At 44.1% G+C, this 17,976-nt stretch overlaps 1 protein-coding gene across 3 annotated transcripts in view; it reads right to left on the bottom strand.

The window, feature by feature from the left end:
* The window catches only part of MORC2 (MORC family CW-type zinc finger 2), a 61,797-nt gene that overhangs the window by 18,995 nt on the left and 24,826 nt on the right, over positions 1-17,976 (bottom strand). For 2 of the 3 annotated variants that reach the window (XM_069795485.1, XM_069795486.1), the window contains exons 5-10: positions 16,333-16,423; positions 14,632-14,740; positions 12,543-12,702; positions 12,349-12,460; positions 10,450-10,575; positions 5,001-5,080 (exon numbers count right to left, since the gene is read on the bottom strand). In XM_069795485.1, coding sequence (XP_069651586.1) covers positions 5,001-5,080; positions 10,450-10,575; positions 12,349-12,460; positions 12,543-12,702; positions 14,632-14,740; positions 16,333-16,423 — 678 coding nt within the window. Of the gene's footprint in view, positions 1-5,000; positions 5,081-10,449; positions 10,576-12,348; positions 12,461-12,542; positions 12,703-14,631; positions 14,741-16,328; positions 16,424-17,976 lie in introns of those variants that run through there. The other variant, XM_069795487.1, reaches the window with a different exon arrangement.

Below are 17,976 nucleotides of genomic sequence, written 5' to 3'. Positions count from 1 at the left end.
ACGTGGTCTGGCAAGTAATGCCCTACTTGGGCAGGGCAAGTTGGAGCTGCAGCTGCCACCTGCAAGGACCCGACTCCGGCACGTGTGCTGTGGATGCAGCACTAACCTTGCTGCAATGCTCCTCATGCTTGCTTCCGAGGACAGAAGTTTCTGAAAGAGGATGCAGTGACACTGCAGCCTTCATGAACTGTAGAAATTTTTAAAAGAAATAGACTGGTATAAATAAAGTATGAACGGAAATGTTTATGTGCAAGATGACTAGAAGAAACAATAAAGCATAGGTTAAAATAGTGGCATGTGCTGACAGGCACAGATACGATTTGTGTCACAATTTGTGCCATTATCCATCATATCTGAGAAGTTGTGGTGGTCTAGTTAAGTTCCCACCAACTGGAAAATGGGAAACATAACCCCCATTTTTAAAAAGGGAAAAAAGTAAGACATGGGGAACTACAGGCCAGTCAGTGTCACCTCTGTGCCCAGCAGGATCATTGAGGACATCCTCCTGGAAAATATGCTAGGGCACATGGAAAATAAGGAGGCGATTGGTGACAGCCAACATGGCTTCACTAAGGGCAAATTGTGCCTGACAAACTTGGTGGCCTTCTATGATAGAGTTACAGCATCAGTGGATAAGGGAAGAGCAACTGACATCATCTACCTGGACTTGTGCAAAGCGTTTGACACTGTCCCACATGACATCCTTGTTTCTAAATTGGAGAGAAATGGATTTCAGGGATGGACCACTTGGTGGATGAGGGATTGGCTGGGTGGTTGTACTCAAAGAGTTGTGGTGAATGGCTCAATGTCCAAGTGAAGACCAGTGACGAGTGGCATTCCTCAGGGGTCAGTATTGGGATTGGTACTGTTTAACATCTTTGTTGATGACATGGACAGCAGGATTGAGTGCACCCTCAGCCAGTTTGCTGACACCACCAAGCTGTGTGGTGTGGTCAACACAGAGGAGGGAAGGGATGCCATCAGAGGGACACTGACAGGCTTGAGAAGCAGGCCCATGTGAACCTCATGAAGTTCAACAAGTTCAAGTGTAAGGTCCTGCACATGGATCAGGGCAATCCCAAGCACAAATACAGGCTGGGTGATGAGTGGATTGAGAGCAGCCCTTCGGAGAAGGACTTGGGGGTGTTGGTTGACAAGAAGCTCAACATGACCCAGCAATGTGCACTTGCAGCCCAGAAAGCCAACTGTATCCCTGGCTGCATCAAAAGAAGCGTGACCAGCAGGTTGAGGGAGATGATTTTCCCCCTCTACTCTGCTCTTGTGAGACCCCACCTGCAGTACTGCGTTCAGGTCTGGGGCCCCCAACATAAGAAGGACATGGACCTATTGGAGTAGGTCCAGAGGAGAGCCACAAAGATGATCAGAGGGCTGGAGCACCTCTCCTGTGAAGACAGGCTGAGAGACTTGGGTTTTTCAGCCTGGAGAAGACAAGCTCTGCAGACACCTTATTAGCAGTCATCCAGTACCTAAAGGGGGCCTACAAGAAAGCTGGAGAGGGACTTTTTATGAGTGCATGTAGTGATAGGACAAGGGATAATGGCTTTGAACTGAAAGATGGTAGATTTAGATTAGATCTAAGGAAGTTCTTTACTGGTGAGACACTGGAACAGGTTGCCCAGAGAAGCTGTGTATGCCCCATCCCTGGAAGTGTTCAAGGCCAGGTTGGATGGGGCTTTGAGCAACCCAGTCCAGTGGAAGGTGTCCCTGCTCGTGGCAGGGGCATTGGAACTACATGATCTTTAAGGTCCCTTCCAACCCAAACCGTTCTATGATTCTATAATTTGGAAATACAACTGGTACGCACTGAGGGATAGTGCAGCTTACAACAAGGTGAGCCGTAGGCCTGCAGCCTCATAGCAGGAGGGCAGCAGTGTGGCTGCAGCACACCCTATGAGCCATCTCCCTCCCTGCTCTCCCACCAGGTAGACAAACTGCAGGTGAGACACCCAGAACAAGGAAACACAACAGTGGAGGAGTGACCTCACCTAAGACTTACAGAGGATGAGGTAAGCAAGAAGATGACAGGATAGCAACCGGCTCCTAGAGGTTACCAAGCACCTCTCCAAAAAACAGCACTCAGTTGCCAGCCAGAAGGCATACAGAATGCTGTAGCTAGTGTTTGATAACCGGCATCCACCATCCTCCATGGCATGGTCAGCATTACTTGTGGAAATGCACATTTTTGGTGTGTGCAGCTACGGGAATGCAAAAGGGCACACTCAACTTACTTAAACCATTACAGTAAAAATCACCTTTCTTTTCTATGTAGTGTTACATTTGAGTTTGATTCCACTCATTCCCACAGAAACACACTCTGAGGTTCACAGCAGCTTACCAAGCAAGTCACAGCAGAACTGCACTGTGCAGCCGACTTCATCATCAAGAGACAGCTTGGCTAAATATGAACACACAGGTGTTTGGAGACTGCTTAAAACACTTGGTCCATTTAAATCAAAGCTTGTACAGTAGAAGCTGCTGGGCTAAACACAACTGTGTCTAGAGGGAAGATGACCCGTAAGGGCAGAGGTCAAACCTGCTCCACTAATGCAAACTGAGAAGGCATGGCTGACAGGGAGTGATTCAGTTATGAGTCTGAGGGTTGAGGCCCTAATAGGCAAAAACACATACCCTAAGCAGGACGATGAGCATACAGCAGCTAGAATCTGCATTCATGTCCTCCCAGGGGACAACAAGCATGGCATACCCATGGTACTGCCAAGCAAGTCACTGGACACACAAAAATACTCCAGACTCACATCCAGTGCAGAACACAGCTGTTAACGACTTTCAATATTGGACACCCACATAACTCCTCACCTTTTCTGTTTGTCTGCTTTTCAAACTTTGTAAGAGGAATTCTTGAAACTAGGCAATGGCAATACCGAGATGCCTCAGTGCAATATTCAGTCTTGGTTCAGAAATTCACAGAAAGCAGCTGATGGTCTTTCACAGATACCTTGCCCAGGAATGGTTCTTTTTCCCTGTGTCCATCCACTCACTTAGGGATCTGGATGCTACAGCTTATCACCTGAGGCAGGAAAGTCAGTTCCCAGGGAATGAAGAGTGACTTTTCCTCATCTTAAATACATGCTTGTCTTCACTCCCGAGCCAGGGCTCTTTTTGCATATGTCAAAGTCATGTCACCAATAGTCATAGCTGCTCATACGTCTTTTTTTCTTTTCTTCCCCCTTTCTGCCCCTATAGCTCTTTTTCAGTTATTGTAAGTTTTGGTTCAACAAGCTCATAAGTACTTCCAGAGACTCATCAATCCCTCAGTAGAGTTCTACAGTATGATGGATTCCAACACATCCCTGGCAGGCAGCCACAGCACACTGGAACTGTGGTTAGCTCAGCGGAGACCCACCATTTCTCACAATGCACCCCTACTTTTGAAAGAGAAAACTGCAAATCATTCCCTGGTGAAGATCCCTCCTAAAAGCGGTGTGCATCCTCAAGAGAAAATATATGCTGGAGATGACAAGAAATTAATCTTTTCTATCAACAGCAGGACAACAGAACTTGGTTGTTACAGATTAAATTCATTTTACTAGAAGCAAAGGAAGGAGATCTGTGCCATTGAAGCTGAGGCTAATGCTACAAGAATGTTTTAGTCCTAGAGGCTTCATGTGATCAAATCTTCTAGAAAACAGTTTGAGGTCCGCCATGAGTTTTCACCACCATGTTCAAAGCCCTTTTCAAAACCCACTTCAGCACCAGAAGCAGCAAGCTAGCTTTGGTGATGAAAATGAGTTTATGTTTCTGTGCCAATGGTATCTGTTCTTAGCACTAGGACACCGAATGGCAGTATTCTTCAGTGTCAAGACACTAAAGTTCACCTTTTAAACATCATGAAGGCCTCATGGACTGCTGCAAGAAAGAAGCCTCTCTAAATCACGCTATTTGTACCTTCTTGAAAAGCAATGCCAGTGTGTGCTGAACATAATCTAAATCTAAAAAAAATAATTCATCTATGAGGATTGAGGCCCAGGATAATATCTGCTTAAACTTCATAGTTTCAAGTCTATCTTGTTAGGTTGTACTTCGTAAAGAAGGAATAAGGAACATCACAATTTACACAATTTCATTTTGCTGCTTTGCTTTGGGCAGGGTCAAAATCATGCTGCCCTTAATGTCTCTGCACAGGCTGAACGTGGCACTGTCACTTCTGTATCTGACCTGCGCACACACGCATACATGCCTAGAGCAGCTTTTACACAGGGAGAGAGGACACATGCCTCTGATTTATGATGTTTATTTATGAAACCTACCAGAAGATATAGGTCAACATGTCTTACAACTTCCAGGATTCTTCCTTCACTACAGCATTTCCCCATCAGAGGTTAGGGAGACTGCTTTGTATGTTAAATTTGTCCAAATTTAATGAAGTGATATGTTATATTTATATGCTTATATAATTTCTATATGATGAACATCCAATAATGACAAATTGGGCTTCTCCTGAGGACTACAGGATTTAAAAGGAAGGGAAGACTAGATGGACAAAAGGATGTCTTGAAGGGGAAAAAAAAAAAACCAAGAAACAAACTAGGACTCCCTTGTGCACCCAGAATCACTTTACATCAAGTGACAGAATCAAAATCTACATTTTTAACAACTGCCTCAACAGGGAAGGAGCAGAAGAACAGAACCAAAAGCTAATGATATGCAAAAGGTGAGAGCAGAACTGTGGGATAACAGGTGGCCAGGCTTCATATGGAGCAAGGCCAGACAGCTGTGATTCCAAGGGTTATTCTGTACATGTATTCCCCAGGGGAAATGGTCTTAGGGAACAATGTACATTCCTTCCATTGCATGGAAGTAAGTCTGGGTCATCTGTAGTCATTGTAATAACTAATTTCCTGAGCAACCATAATGATCAAGAGCGGAGCAATTTCAGGTCATATCCAGCAAGGCAGCCTCTTTCTGTTCTTTCCTTCACTACAGCAAAATCAGGATGCATGCATACCCCGAAAACTCACCTATCCTCGCCATGTGCTCTGCTTTCTTCACCTCTTGCTCTGCACGGGTCTTGAAACGGTTTGAAGTATATTTGTACATCCTGTGATGATAAAAACTTATTAATCAGCAAAGTCAGCAGTAAGGTCAAACCAAGATTTCATCACTGTATGAGAGAATAAGGTCTCCACATGTTACTCTACTCTCTCAATAGATTCAATAAATGGAGAAGGAGGTCTACATATCAGGAACTGGGCGTTTTTGGATGCAGTTAGGCAAAAACTTAAGTCAGAGATGCTTTAGTAGTAGCTTCAACCACAATACCCCCTTTTGCATTAGCCAGTGGGGGTGAAATATATCCATATTCTTGGAGGAAATCCCAAGGTTTAGAGGAATAACGTCTTCAGAAGCAGAAAGGAGGAGTGAATACATATGGAAAGCTTTTCAAAAACCTCCCATTACAGATAAATAACCCTTCCTTTCTCCTGCAAACAGCTGTCCACAGGTGCAGTCTGGCAGTGCCCATCTCCACACTGGGCTAGCTCAGAGCCTCTAAGTGGCAGACCAACTCTCTGAACAAAGCTTCAAGTTTCAGCTCTAAAGTTTCAGGACATTTCTGTATGCTACACATCTGACTCACAACCTTGTAAACCGTGCTTGAGTTGCAGTGGCTTGTTTCACCTTCCCTATAGCATAACATGCCAAATGTGGATCACAATCTGACTGTCTACTGCAGAATGAAAGAGGCAGGCATGTGTAAGAGGCAGAAGCTTGTGAGTATGCATCACCTCTGTGCAGAGGCATGTAACTAGGGAAGAGATGACACCAAGAAGGATGATCAGAGCCTGCAGGAGCTCAAACCACCTTAAGACACGAGGTTTGGGATGTATTGAGAGGACAATCTCATCCCAAATAACTTTTTATGAAAAAATAAACCTCTCCAGGATTTAGCCAAAGAAAAGTCACTAGAAATGCTGATTCTAGAGTGAGGTGAAAACAAATAAGGACGTAAGGCTTGACTAACTCATTAACGTAGGAGGAACTACATTTAGATCCCAATGAGAGACAAGATCCCCCCAAATGGCAGATAATCAATCAGGATCCATGAGAAATCACTTTGCACAGATGAAAAGTTTTGTTTAGGTATGTTTCTGTGGGCAAGCACACATGGGTGTCGATACTGATGTCAGAAATAGTCTCACCAACAGAAATTCCTTGTTCCCAAATCCAGAAAATTGACACCACAAGCACAGTCCACTTAAATACATTTCTGCATTTACTAAACTCATTTTCTGCTCTTCATAAGGATCCTCTCACTGGGGAAAAAGCAAGCAGGTGCTAACTCTTCCAGAAATCACCCAGTAACCATGTTAGGAGATGCAGAGTCAGGTTTTTGGTGGCACCACCTCCTCAAATCTACTTAAGTGTGATTAAAGCTACCTGGGGCAGAGAGACAGAACACATTCTGAAAACCAGACTGCTTTCAACATGTTGGCATAATTAAATTACCTCATCCACATCCTGCCTGAATTTCCTGAGGGGAAAAAAAAAGAAAAAAAAAAGAGAGAGAGAAGCAGGGTGAAGCTGTATTATCTCAACATGCCCAGCTCGTGAGGCAGGGCAGTACCTGAAGAGGACCTTAGGGACAGCATCCCCTTTGCAACAGGGTACAGTGTGAGCAATTGCAGGGTGTCCCAGACAGGCACAATGAGCCATCACCATGCCAGCCCTCCTGTTTCATTTTCTTTTCCAACACCAGATGGCTTCAGTCACAGCCAGGAAAGCCCCTAGCCAAGTGGTCTGGAATAGCGTATCTAGCAAAGATGTACGGAAATAGGTCAGACAGGCAAGAAGTCTGCAGGACTTTCCCAGCTTCAAGACGTTCATTACGACTGCCTTGGAGTGCCCTCGTGAAGGGTCACCCTTGCATGTGGCCTGGCTATCTTCTCAGCCCACACTGCTAAACATGGTTGAACAGTTACTGCAGGAGGCAACAGATGGAAGTAATCCTTCAGGAGACACAAGCCCTTCCCAGGGAGGCTAGTACTGTGGTATCACACCTGCAAACACTGGTGAAGTATCTGCACAAAAACAGCCTGTCCCTGCCACCGGGATGTTACAGGCTCCAGGAAGGTACAGAGAAGCCTCACCCATAGAGCCACAGCTTCCAGAAAAGGCAGATGACAAACAAAAAACAAGTGCCCCACTCAGAGGAGACAAGCTTTTATTCCTGACGAAGAACAGCCCAACAGCAGCAAAACCTCAATTTTCAGAAAAGGCACTTAAGTACCCTAAAGCCCACAATGGATTTCCATTCTTTGTTCTCTAACACCAACACACTAACCTGCAGACAAGCCACTGTACAAGCTTTTCCTTCAGAGATGAAGGCAATCTGACTTACAGCCCTACTGTAGGAGGGGAGCCACCACCTCCTGAAGGCAACCTTCCCAAGCAGATCTTGAAAGCAGAGCAGAGGGCATAGAAACAAGCCAATGGCTGTACCTACCAATGTCCAACATAAGGCATGAAAGCATCACTTTGAACAGAAAGACACCTGGCCCAAAGTTTGCCAAGACGTATGTAAAAAGACCACAGTCAGGAGTCATTTGTCTGCTCACCATTAAGTAATGACCTGCCCTTTGCATGCCAGGCTGGTTTATAACAGACTTTCTTATAAAACCAACCATATAGATGGACAGAGGTGTCTCCATACTGACAGATGAATGGCATTTCCTTACAATAGTTCACTGGCCTTTATCAGGAGGATATGAAGAAAATTAAAAGCTGTTTAGGCTCAGGCATCACAATACTTCTCCAAAGACTAACAAAAAGCCCCTAAGTACATACCACACGCAGCACACCATCTACTTGGGCTGTAGGACAGGAGAACCTTCACTGCACCAGGAAAGTTCAACAGTTACCTGGCCTAGGCTACTGAGGCTCTGAAAAAAACAGCTATGCTAAAAAGCTGAGCACTGCTGCCGCATCAACTGTCCTCTAAAGGAACACGTTAATGGTGGTACACTTCCCCTGTGTGCCCCTATACCAATTGGAGTCCCTGTACAAGCGCAGGGGAGTAGTATTAACCTGCAGAGCACTCAAAGCCCAGTAGCTAAATGGGGATGCGTGAGCTCTGGCTCCAACTCTAAAAGGAAAATCCAGGGCATAAGCAACCCTTTTCAGCAGGTTCAGGGAGAAAAAAGAAAAAAAATCACCTATAGCTGCAAAAGCACAATAACTCCACTCTCAGAATGGACTAATTTACTGGTTTTTCCCCTCAGGAAAGAGTCACTCAGGGCAGACTAAGCTCTGTTCAGGTGTCTGAAGGTAAAAGATTGAGTTTCCACAGCCTGTCCAGGATGTAGTGTGGGCACCTACCCCAAGGGCTGAGCTGGCTCTCAGAACCCACAGTGAAGGCTTCGATGGCTCATCCTGATGGCCACACAGCTTCTGGAGCCCAAACCTGGTGTCAGGAATCTGAGACCAGAAGGAAGCAGTCCGGGCACCCTCCAGAAAGATCTGGTAAGGCTACAATAATTGCCCCAAGTCCAAGAAGATCCACACTGTGCTCTACAGGAAGGCCTTGTTTGCATAGTCTTTACTACACTGCTGCAGGAGCAGGGATTTTAAATGTAAATGTCTTTACAGTGTTGGGGAATTTTTATTGGCCTACCACCATAAGCTGATCTGCAAGGAATCTGCAAAGATGCGGCACAAGCAGATTTGTTAGATACACCTGCACCAGGACCGATCCCGTGAGTGTCAGCATAGGAAACCTTAGCCCAGTGTTGGGTTCATCCCCCAGCGCCAGCTCTGTTTACCACAATTGGTCCCTGAGCACTTGGCATTACACCATTGTTATGAGACAATACCACAGCATTTCTTATCTCATCAGCCAGTGTAACCCATTCTGTAGTTGGGCCTTCTTGTCCTCCATGACAAGCCAGATCATTCCTTGATCACAAATTACCATGGCTGAGCAGTTACAATTTGAATTTCCTCTTCTACAGCTACAACTATTCCCCGAAAACAACGAAAAGCAGATGCAGAATTGGTGATAGGGACCCAGAAGAGCCACTGTCTAAATTGTCTAAAAACACAGTCTCTTTTCAACAGAAAACAGTCCTATGGTGTAGAACAAAATTTTCATATCCCTCCTCAGACATCAACTACTGACCACTTGAAGAAGAAGATACTGAGGCAGATGAACATGTGGGGTGAAATGGTTCATGTTATATTGTCATGTCGATGCTAGCACCCTCACATAATGATGGCATCCTGTCTTTGAGTCTTGCAAGAAGCTGGTCTTTGATGAGATAAAAACCTGTACCTTCCTCCTCTGCTTTCTCTCTAGAGTACTTTCGTTGGACTGCAGCACCAGAGGAAGCAGCACATGGCACTCACATGTAGGTGAAACGCAGTCAGAAATTCAGAGATTCTCCACCCAGCAAACCAGGATTTACAGTGGCAGTTCAAGCTGCATCTACCGACTGCCTTTTACAATGAAACAATTGGCTTAGTTAACAAGGGGAGAGCAGTGGCTGTAATATCCCCTGACTTCAATCAAGTTTCTGATACCATTTCACACATTTTCATTTAAGAAGCTGAGGAAGTATGAGCTTGACGGCCAGACCATGCTGAGTTGAAAACTGGCCAGGCTCTTAGGGCAGCAATCAGTGGTGTGACATCGGATTACAGTTAGTAAAAGTACCTAACAGGTTGATAATGGGCCCATACTATTGAAACACTACTGCAATCTGAAATGCTACATTAAAACAATTGACAAATACTCTATGAAATTACTACTATTTTATTAAGACAAATCATGTTACTAGAATGCAGCCTGTGTGCTCCCAGGGACAGAAGAGCACTATTGCCTCAAGCAGACTTAAATACATGTTTTCCTTTCCCCTCCCATCCTTATAACCTTTTCCAGTCCCTATTAAGCCAACTGGCAGCACACCTCAGCTCACTTCCAAATTTTTTGTTTGAGGGAATTTAAAAGGAAGATAGGGAAAGTTATTTCCCAATGTCTCTTCAAACCTAGATCAGCTATATATAAAAGTTAATTTTTCAAAGCAACTGTTTCAAAGTGCTCAATCTAGTCTCTTTTCAGTAATAATTCTAACATCGATCATATGTATTTCCTTGTCTTACTTAAAAAAAAAATGTTACCCAACAGTTTTGTATGGATATGGCATTTTGAACAATCAGTATCTTCATTTCTTTGTTTGCTCTGAAGGGGAGCCAAATTGCACAAATTACTCGTGCAGTTTTCAAAGGCATCAGATTTTCCACTATCTGCCTCTTTTTCCATGACGTCAATACCACATCCCATTCTCTTACGATCTGTTTCTGTGGCTTTAACATGGAATTATGCAGAATACAGCTGGAGAACAAAATGCTAAACCTTTTCTGTAAAGAAACTCCAAAAGGTCCCACACATCTGCAGACTTTGGGTCCAACACTTACCTTGGCTTGTACAGGCAGCATGAAAGTCGTTTGGTTTGTACTTTGTGTCCATTTATGAAGATCCTCATTCTGGGATCAATATAAAGCACAGCAGCATAGGCACGGAAGGACCGGCGCTCAGGCTTTCTGCAAGAGAGGGATGCTTACAGAGACTGAGCAGTTTGTTTCTTCACAGGACTACCAGCAGACATTCTCCCAGTCTGGTCCACATAGCCCAAAGATGACTCCATTGCTTCACCCCCTGAGTGATCAGTGTCTCTTTATTCAGAGTGCTCATCTTGGAGTCTCTTTCAGTCTGCACTCTGCTTCCTCTTTCCTTCATGTTTTTTTCCCCTTCATTCCCCTCCAATTAAGAAGAGCCATGACATACTACTGTCACAGAGCCTCCTTCTCTATCCAAACCTAATTAACAAGTTTCTCCATAGACAAAACTCGTAAGATTCTCATTTCCCAATAAACTGCTACCTAGGAGCCAAGTGACCAACAGAAGCACCTCCCCATGCTGCTCTGCACTACCCCTGGTGTATTTTAAGCACCTATAACAGAATTCACACCTCATGAACTGTAACTGTTACCATCTCACTCATAGCCATCTACTTCAAAATATGCCAAAGAGACAACCTTCAGCAAGAGAGCTAGATAAAAGAAAAGGCCTTTCTACTTTAATTACCATACAGCTACATTAAGTGAGGCTTTTCTTTTAAATTTTTTCTACCTACGACTTCTGCAGATTTTCTATTGAGCTGTACATTTTAAATACTGTTACAAAACACTGATGCGCACATTACTGTAGCTTGAAAAGGACTTTTTGAATACAGCTAGATAATAAAGGTCAAACCTATAAACTGGACCATTTAACACTAAGTGTGTGCCCCACTTGCTAGTGCATTCTCTTACCCTTTGGTTAGTCAGTAGTATGCTCTGACCGAAACTGCACTGATCACATGCAGAAATGGTATCACAAGGTGAGGAGGAAGAAGCTCATTCCAGTGATCAGTGGTAATAATGAAAACTCACCAGCAGGCATTAAAGAAACTGAGAAGCATATTAGATCACCAGAGGTCCAAGGAGTTTGCTGCACCTGAGTACTCAATAACATCAAGCTAACACATACAGAAATAGCTAGGTTTACAGTGTTTGAAACTGTATTTCTATGGGAAATTCAAGCGCTTCAGGGAAGAAGCATGTAATCTCATAAAAAAGGTAAAAGCTTGCTAGGTGTGCCCATGCAGCTCTGAGATTTCATCAAGTATTTGGCTCAGTTCAGCTCAGTTTTTCCTTTTCAGGCTACAAGTGAACAACTCGGCAAACTCAGCTCTCCCTGAACAGGGCCCTCTGCTCCTCTAGCTGTCCTCTGAGCACATCCTTCTTCCTCCTCTGCAGGAAGTCCAGGAGCTGCCCCTGCTCCCAGAAAGATGTGGTGATATGCCCCACCTGCACCCACCCGTACTATTCGCTCCTGGAGGCTGACCTGCGCAGCACCTCACATTTTGCCAGGGTTCATTTAATCACAAAACTGAAGATCAGTTTGAGAGCAGCACAGGCCACAACCAGCTGTCATTCTGACAAACACATCTTTGATGAGTGTAGAAAATTAAACCTATAACTTAGGGCTCCTTTGTTTTAAGGTGCCTGAAGAAGGGCATCGAGTTTGCTGCTTTGACTAAGCTGAGACAAGCCAATGCAGGCAACCACACCAAACACACAACCATCACACCTGCAGGCCGTTTACAAGCATGAACTCCAAACTGCTGAAGAACAAACTAAAGATCTTCTAAACTCTCCAATTCACCATAGAAAGAGAAGCTTTTTAAAAAACACACACATACAGAGTATATAGCCAAACCCTACACATAATTTGATCAGAGCCCAAGGGCCTGTAACACCTGTCACACTTACGTGCCCTCTGGGGGTGTTTCCGCCATCTGAATGTCTTGGGGGTCAGAAGTCACATCCAGCTCTGGCTCTCCATTATCCATTAGTTTGAGGTTAAAGATGATCACAAGGGTGCCTGAGCAAGTAACAAGTTCATCAGGTGAATCCCCGTCAAACCCCAAATTCCTTGCCCAGTGACCAGCACTGTCCATATGTACCTTTCTCACCACGGATCTTATTAAACTGCTCCATCACTTCCTGTTCTGATTTGAAAGGGGAATACTTGTAAATTAGCTCCGTCTCAATAGAAAACTTCTCCATGTTGTCAGTCACAGGCTCCCAGCTTCGTGCGTTCCAGGTGGGCAGGGGAACAATGACCTGCAAATGACATCGTACCAAGAGCAAGTCAGGCTTACCCACTCCAGTCAGCCCCTTCTGCAGATCATGGCCAAGCTGCTTACCCCTTCTGACAGCCCCCTAAGTCACTGCAAGAGTCCTTCCTAGCTTTTCAGTGGTTTGCACATCTGTCAAATGCTCAAGCACCCCTCTTTGCCAGCCTCTGAGCTGCCTTCCTACAACACCTAGCCTTAGACTGAACCATTCCCAAGTAACCTGTATGGTACTGGCTACTCACACACTCAGTGTACTTTTTTCCCCCCTCCTCTTGTAACAACTTTCATAATACTAAAAAACCACCCAAACTTTGCTTCTTTAAAAATGTCAACCTTTATGCTTAAGGTCTCTCTTGAACTCAAATATCCTTCACTCATAGTTATCCTGATCTCACTCTTTATTATTTTTATAGGATTCTAGCAAGGTTATTAGTGTTTTCTGTCATTTAGAACAAAAACACAGATAGAATTATAGACTGCAGCTGCCTATCAAGGACAGGGAATACTGTCCTCACTTTAGAATTGAGGTCAAGGCAAAATATCTGGCTCCAGAGTTGCTGTGGGAACTACATCACTGTTCCCAACTTGCTTCAACCATCAGCATTGCTCCCTCAACAGCTTCTTTGTAGAGCTCCCTCCACTATCACAATGGAAAAATGCTTTCTGTCATGGTTTAAGCCCAGCTAGCAACTAGACACCACACAGCTGCTCGGTCACTCTGCCCCCTCCCAGTGGGATGGGGAGGAGAATCAAGAAAAAAAGTAAAATTCGTAGGTTGAGATAAGAACGATACAATAACTAAAGGAAAACAAAATATAACACTAATAATAAGAATAAAATATAATAATAATAATTCTAATGAAAAGGAATATAATAAAATGAATTTTAAAAAACCATCCAAACAAACAAACAAAAAAACCAACAAGAAAAGACAAGTGATGCACAATGCAATTGCTCACCACCTGCTGAACGATGCCCGAGCAGTGATCCGCCCCTCCTGGCCAACTCCCCCCAGTTTATATACTGAGCATTATATTCTATGGTATGGAATATTTGGCTAGTTCGGGTCAGCTGCCCTGGCTATGCTCACTCCCAACTTCTTGTACATCTGCTTGCTGGCAGAGCATGGGAAACTGAAAAATCCTTAACTTAGGATAAGCACTACTTAGCAACAACTAGAACATCAGTGTGTTATCAACATTATTCTCACATGATATCCAAAACACACTGTACCAGCCACTAAGAAAATTAACTCTATCCCAGCCGAAACCAGGACACTTTCTTAGATACCATCCCAGTGCAAATTTAAAACTTCTCATTATTGGCCTTGCCTGGAAAATACTTGTGCTTGAGCACAAAAATACTTCCATATTAAGAGTCTAGATGCAGAACAATAATGCCCGAATTATCCATTAAGATATACAAGTTTTCAATAGGTAGAACCATGTCCATTTTTTATTAAGGAAAAAAAAAAGATCCAAAGGAAGAGACATGTCTGGATTTTATGACCTGCAGGTAGCAACTTCAATCACACCTTTAATTCTCCACAGAAAATCAAATCAGAACAATAAATTTAAATATATCTCAAACTCAAATTTTGTGGGAAAAGGAAAATGCAAGAAGCCTGGGCATGTCCTGCACTCAGCATAAGCAACTTCAAGTGATTGAAACAAGCCCTTCAAGCTTACTGTAGTTTACAGAGACCTCTCAAACAGAATTAAAACCAAAAGGAAAAAATCTTTGATGAATTCGCAGAACCCCTACAAGTGTATCACCAAGAGAAAACCATACACTGATCCAACCAGAGTGGCAACCAACACTGACACAGACTTTTCTCCTGTGACAGCTAGGGAGGTTCAGATGAGATGAGACAGCATTCACCATATTAGTTCATTATAACAAAGTACATGCAAACCTCATCAATGCCTTCTTCCTCATGGAATGTCCGTGACAAGAGGAGGCAAGTCATGGTGTTGTCTTTCTTCGTGAACAGGATAAAATCCTTCCCAATCCGCATGGAACCCCTGGAGACAGATTTCAGGCTGCATGTTACACCTGATGCACAACACTTTCTAGAAAGCAGACCACATTACTGAGTTTTCTTCCCATAATGTTCAATTATCAGATGCCAAAACCAGGTAAGGCAGAAGAATGGCTTAAATGGCAACTACCATTTCTCTCTAAACTTATCATTCCTTTCAAAAGGCATCTCAATATGGACATTTTCATAATGTTTCAAAACATTTAACACTAGTCACAATTAAAAGGTGCAGAAGTACAGTATGGCTTTCCAGGTTCATACTATGTAGAAAGTTTAAAAAGAAAAAAAATTTTTTTTTTAAATCTAAAAAAAGATGACAAAGGTCAGATGTGACAATAACCTTCAAATATATGAGCAGAAACGTAAGTAAGAAAGCAAATGCATGCTTCATTTCCCTGTACACAGAATGAATAGCAGCAGACAAGTTTCTGGGAGACAGACAATTTGTTTCCTAATGTCTAACCTGAAAGACTCACTGACACTTCAGCTAGCGCAACTTAGCAGCTAGTTGTCACAAAAAGGGACAGTCTCATCTTCCTCCCCACTCTCCTATCCCCAATAGTGCTTTCCCCATCTTCTCCTTTACCCTATTATGCAACTCATCCAAAAAACTTTGAGAGCAATTAACATTGCATCAAAAGAAGGATTAGTGTTCTGTCACTGTATTTCTCTTTAGATTGACTTAATGCAATACCAAAGCCCATCATTTGCATCTTCAGGCTTCAGTCTGCATTTCTCAGCTGTAATATAGTATGCCTCTTGCTCAAGGTTAAGAACAGGACAGAGATCTGTCCTGAAGTGCACAGGCAGGATCTGGGATCTGTCCTGCACTGCAGCTGGATCAATAGTATCTCAAGATCTCTTAAACCCCCTTTTTTTCTTTCCTCCCAGATTATAGAGTCCCACAGATTTCCCCACTAGGATGCATATAAATAATCAAGCCACTTGGAACAACATAAAGCAGAACAGCCGATCAGAGTAAGCCATAAAAGCCCTCTAACTTTCCCAAAGACATCAGTTCAGCACAGCAAACACCCTTCTCCTTCCTAGCAAATCCCCTCCAACCAGTAAGATTTCCTTCCCGCCTCTGTTCCTCTGCCACTTAATCCCACTCCTTATCTTATTCCTTCCATCATTCCCCTTCTCCTCCATGCATTTGTCTGATTTAAGAAAAAAAGAAAAGATTTAAGTCCATCTGACTTGCACCAGACAACTTTCCTAGGGAGAGGCTGCAGCGCTGTTTTGCTCCAATTTTACTATCTGTCTGTCAAAGGCATATTAAGGTTTTGTTTCCTGCTCCTCCCTCCCCCCAGCTCTGATCTGTATCCTCTGCATCATGCAAACATAGCGGCAAAACACTGTCATCAGCTTTGAACAGAATTCTCTGCCACTGAAGAACTACAGCAGATGTTCATTGAGCTCCTGTCTACCGAACCATGGTATCTTTATCTAGATTTCTTAATTTATTTTTTTTTTCTCCTAGAAAACAAGATATACACCTCCAAGCAAAAAATACATTTACTAACTGAACTCTAACCTCCATAATCTCAGGAGGCTGGCTTTTGTTATACCTACGATTTCAAGCCGTTCCCATACTGCCCAATTTGAGTTGACTCAGGTGATCGCTTGGCTGATTTACCAAATTGAATAACACTGGCAGCTTCGTCTGGAACGAAAGACAGGGAACAAAAAAAGTTTATTTTAATATAAAGACACACACGCATATCTTTTAGATAAACTTACCACTGTAAGTAGCACAGAAAGACTATAGCATGGAAGAGGCCAGAAGCCCAAGCCAAAGTCTCATCCTGAAGCTCTACCATACAGCCCCGTAAGATACACATTGCTCGATGGCATTTACGTTATCAAAAGCTTTGTACCGGTGCCATTATGCTGACAAAAAGAGTTGTAAGTTTCAGGCTGCCGTGGTTTCAGCGCAGCCGGCAACAAAGCACCAGGAGGCCACTCGCTCACTGCGCCCCCCCCTCCGGTGGGATGGGGAGGAGAATCAGAAAGGAGAGAAAAGAACGAAGATAAGGACCTCGTTACGGTCACGGGCAAAGGACAGGCTCAGCTTGGGGAAGAAACAAAATCAATTTCATTTACTAACAACCAAGTCAAAACAAGGATCTGAGGAAGTAAAACGAAACCTGAGACCACCTTCCCTCCCCTTCCCGCCTCCACTCCCGGTTCTCTCCGCCTCCTCCCGCCGGCGGCGCAGGGGAACAGGGGACGGGGTCGCTCCCTCCTACCGGGTCTCTGCCGCTCCGTCCTCCTCAGGGGGAGGAGGAGGAGGAGGAGGACTCCGCTCAGCTGCGGGTTCCCCTCTTAAATCCGTTCTCCCACAGGTGTTACCACCGTCGCTGAGGGGCTCGGCCTGGGCCAGAGGCGGGTCCGGCTCCGAGCCGGGGCAGCTTCGAGCAGCTTCTCACAGGAGCCGGCCCTGCGGCCCCTCCCCCGTTACCAAAACCCCACCACACAACCCCAAAACACAGACTAGCCCAGTGCCCCGTGCGCACTGCACAAAGACGCTTCCTTTTACAAAAAAAAAATGTCCACAGGATGATCTGTTGTGTCCACCACAATTACCAACGTGCTCATAAACCAAAACACAGCCTGGGACGCTGCAGCTCTGCTGTGCTGCATGTACTGCTGACACCACAGATTCAAAACCGCTGGCACTGGAGCATAAGTCAGTACTATAAAAAGGTCTTGAATTCGGGATAAACATTACTTTTTCTTCATGGCATTGAACTGAACGCTATGATTAATTAATGCACTAGTAAGATAAAAGCTAATTTTCGCAGCAGATTGCTGGACTGCTGACAGCAGGACCCCTGTGGGTAAAAAGGCAGTATGAGCAAGCACCGCAGCAATTAAGAGAGTATTTTATTAGCACAGGACAAAATTAAAGGACATGATGGCTTAACAGCTGAGAGGGTCTGTCATTTTTAGTTCAAGGCTTTCTATTGTTCGAGGGATAAAGCCTTTTAACATCATCCACAGGACAGAACAATTCCTCTCCCTTCCCCCAAGAGATAGCAATCATTTCACCATAGAGTTTACTTGGAGAAATGCAATTCTAGAGACAAGGAACACGAAGTGCCTTAAAAGGAAGGCTAACAACAATTACAGCCCTCAAATGCACATACAAGCTGTGAGAGAGCACAGGACATCACTCACTCCATCAGCTACATGGAGGCTGAGCCCGTGGACAAG

The sequence above is a fragment of the Haliaeetus albicilla genome, chromosome 10 (assembly GCF_947461875.1).
Source record: "Haliaeetus albicilla chromosome 10, bHalAlb1.1, whole genome shotgun sequence".
In the NCBI taxonomy this organism is placed as follows: Eukaryota; Metazoa; Chordata; class Aves; order Accipitriformes; family Accipitridae; genus Haliaeetus; species Haliaeetus albicilla.
The sequence above is the reverse complement of the archived record's forward strand: the minus strand, read 5'-3'. Positions and strand labels throughout refer to the sequence as shown.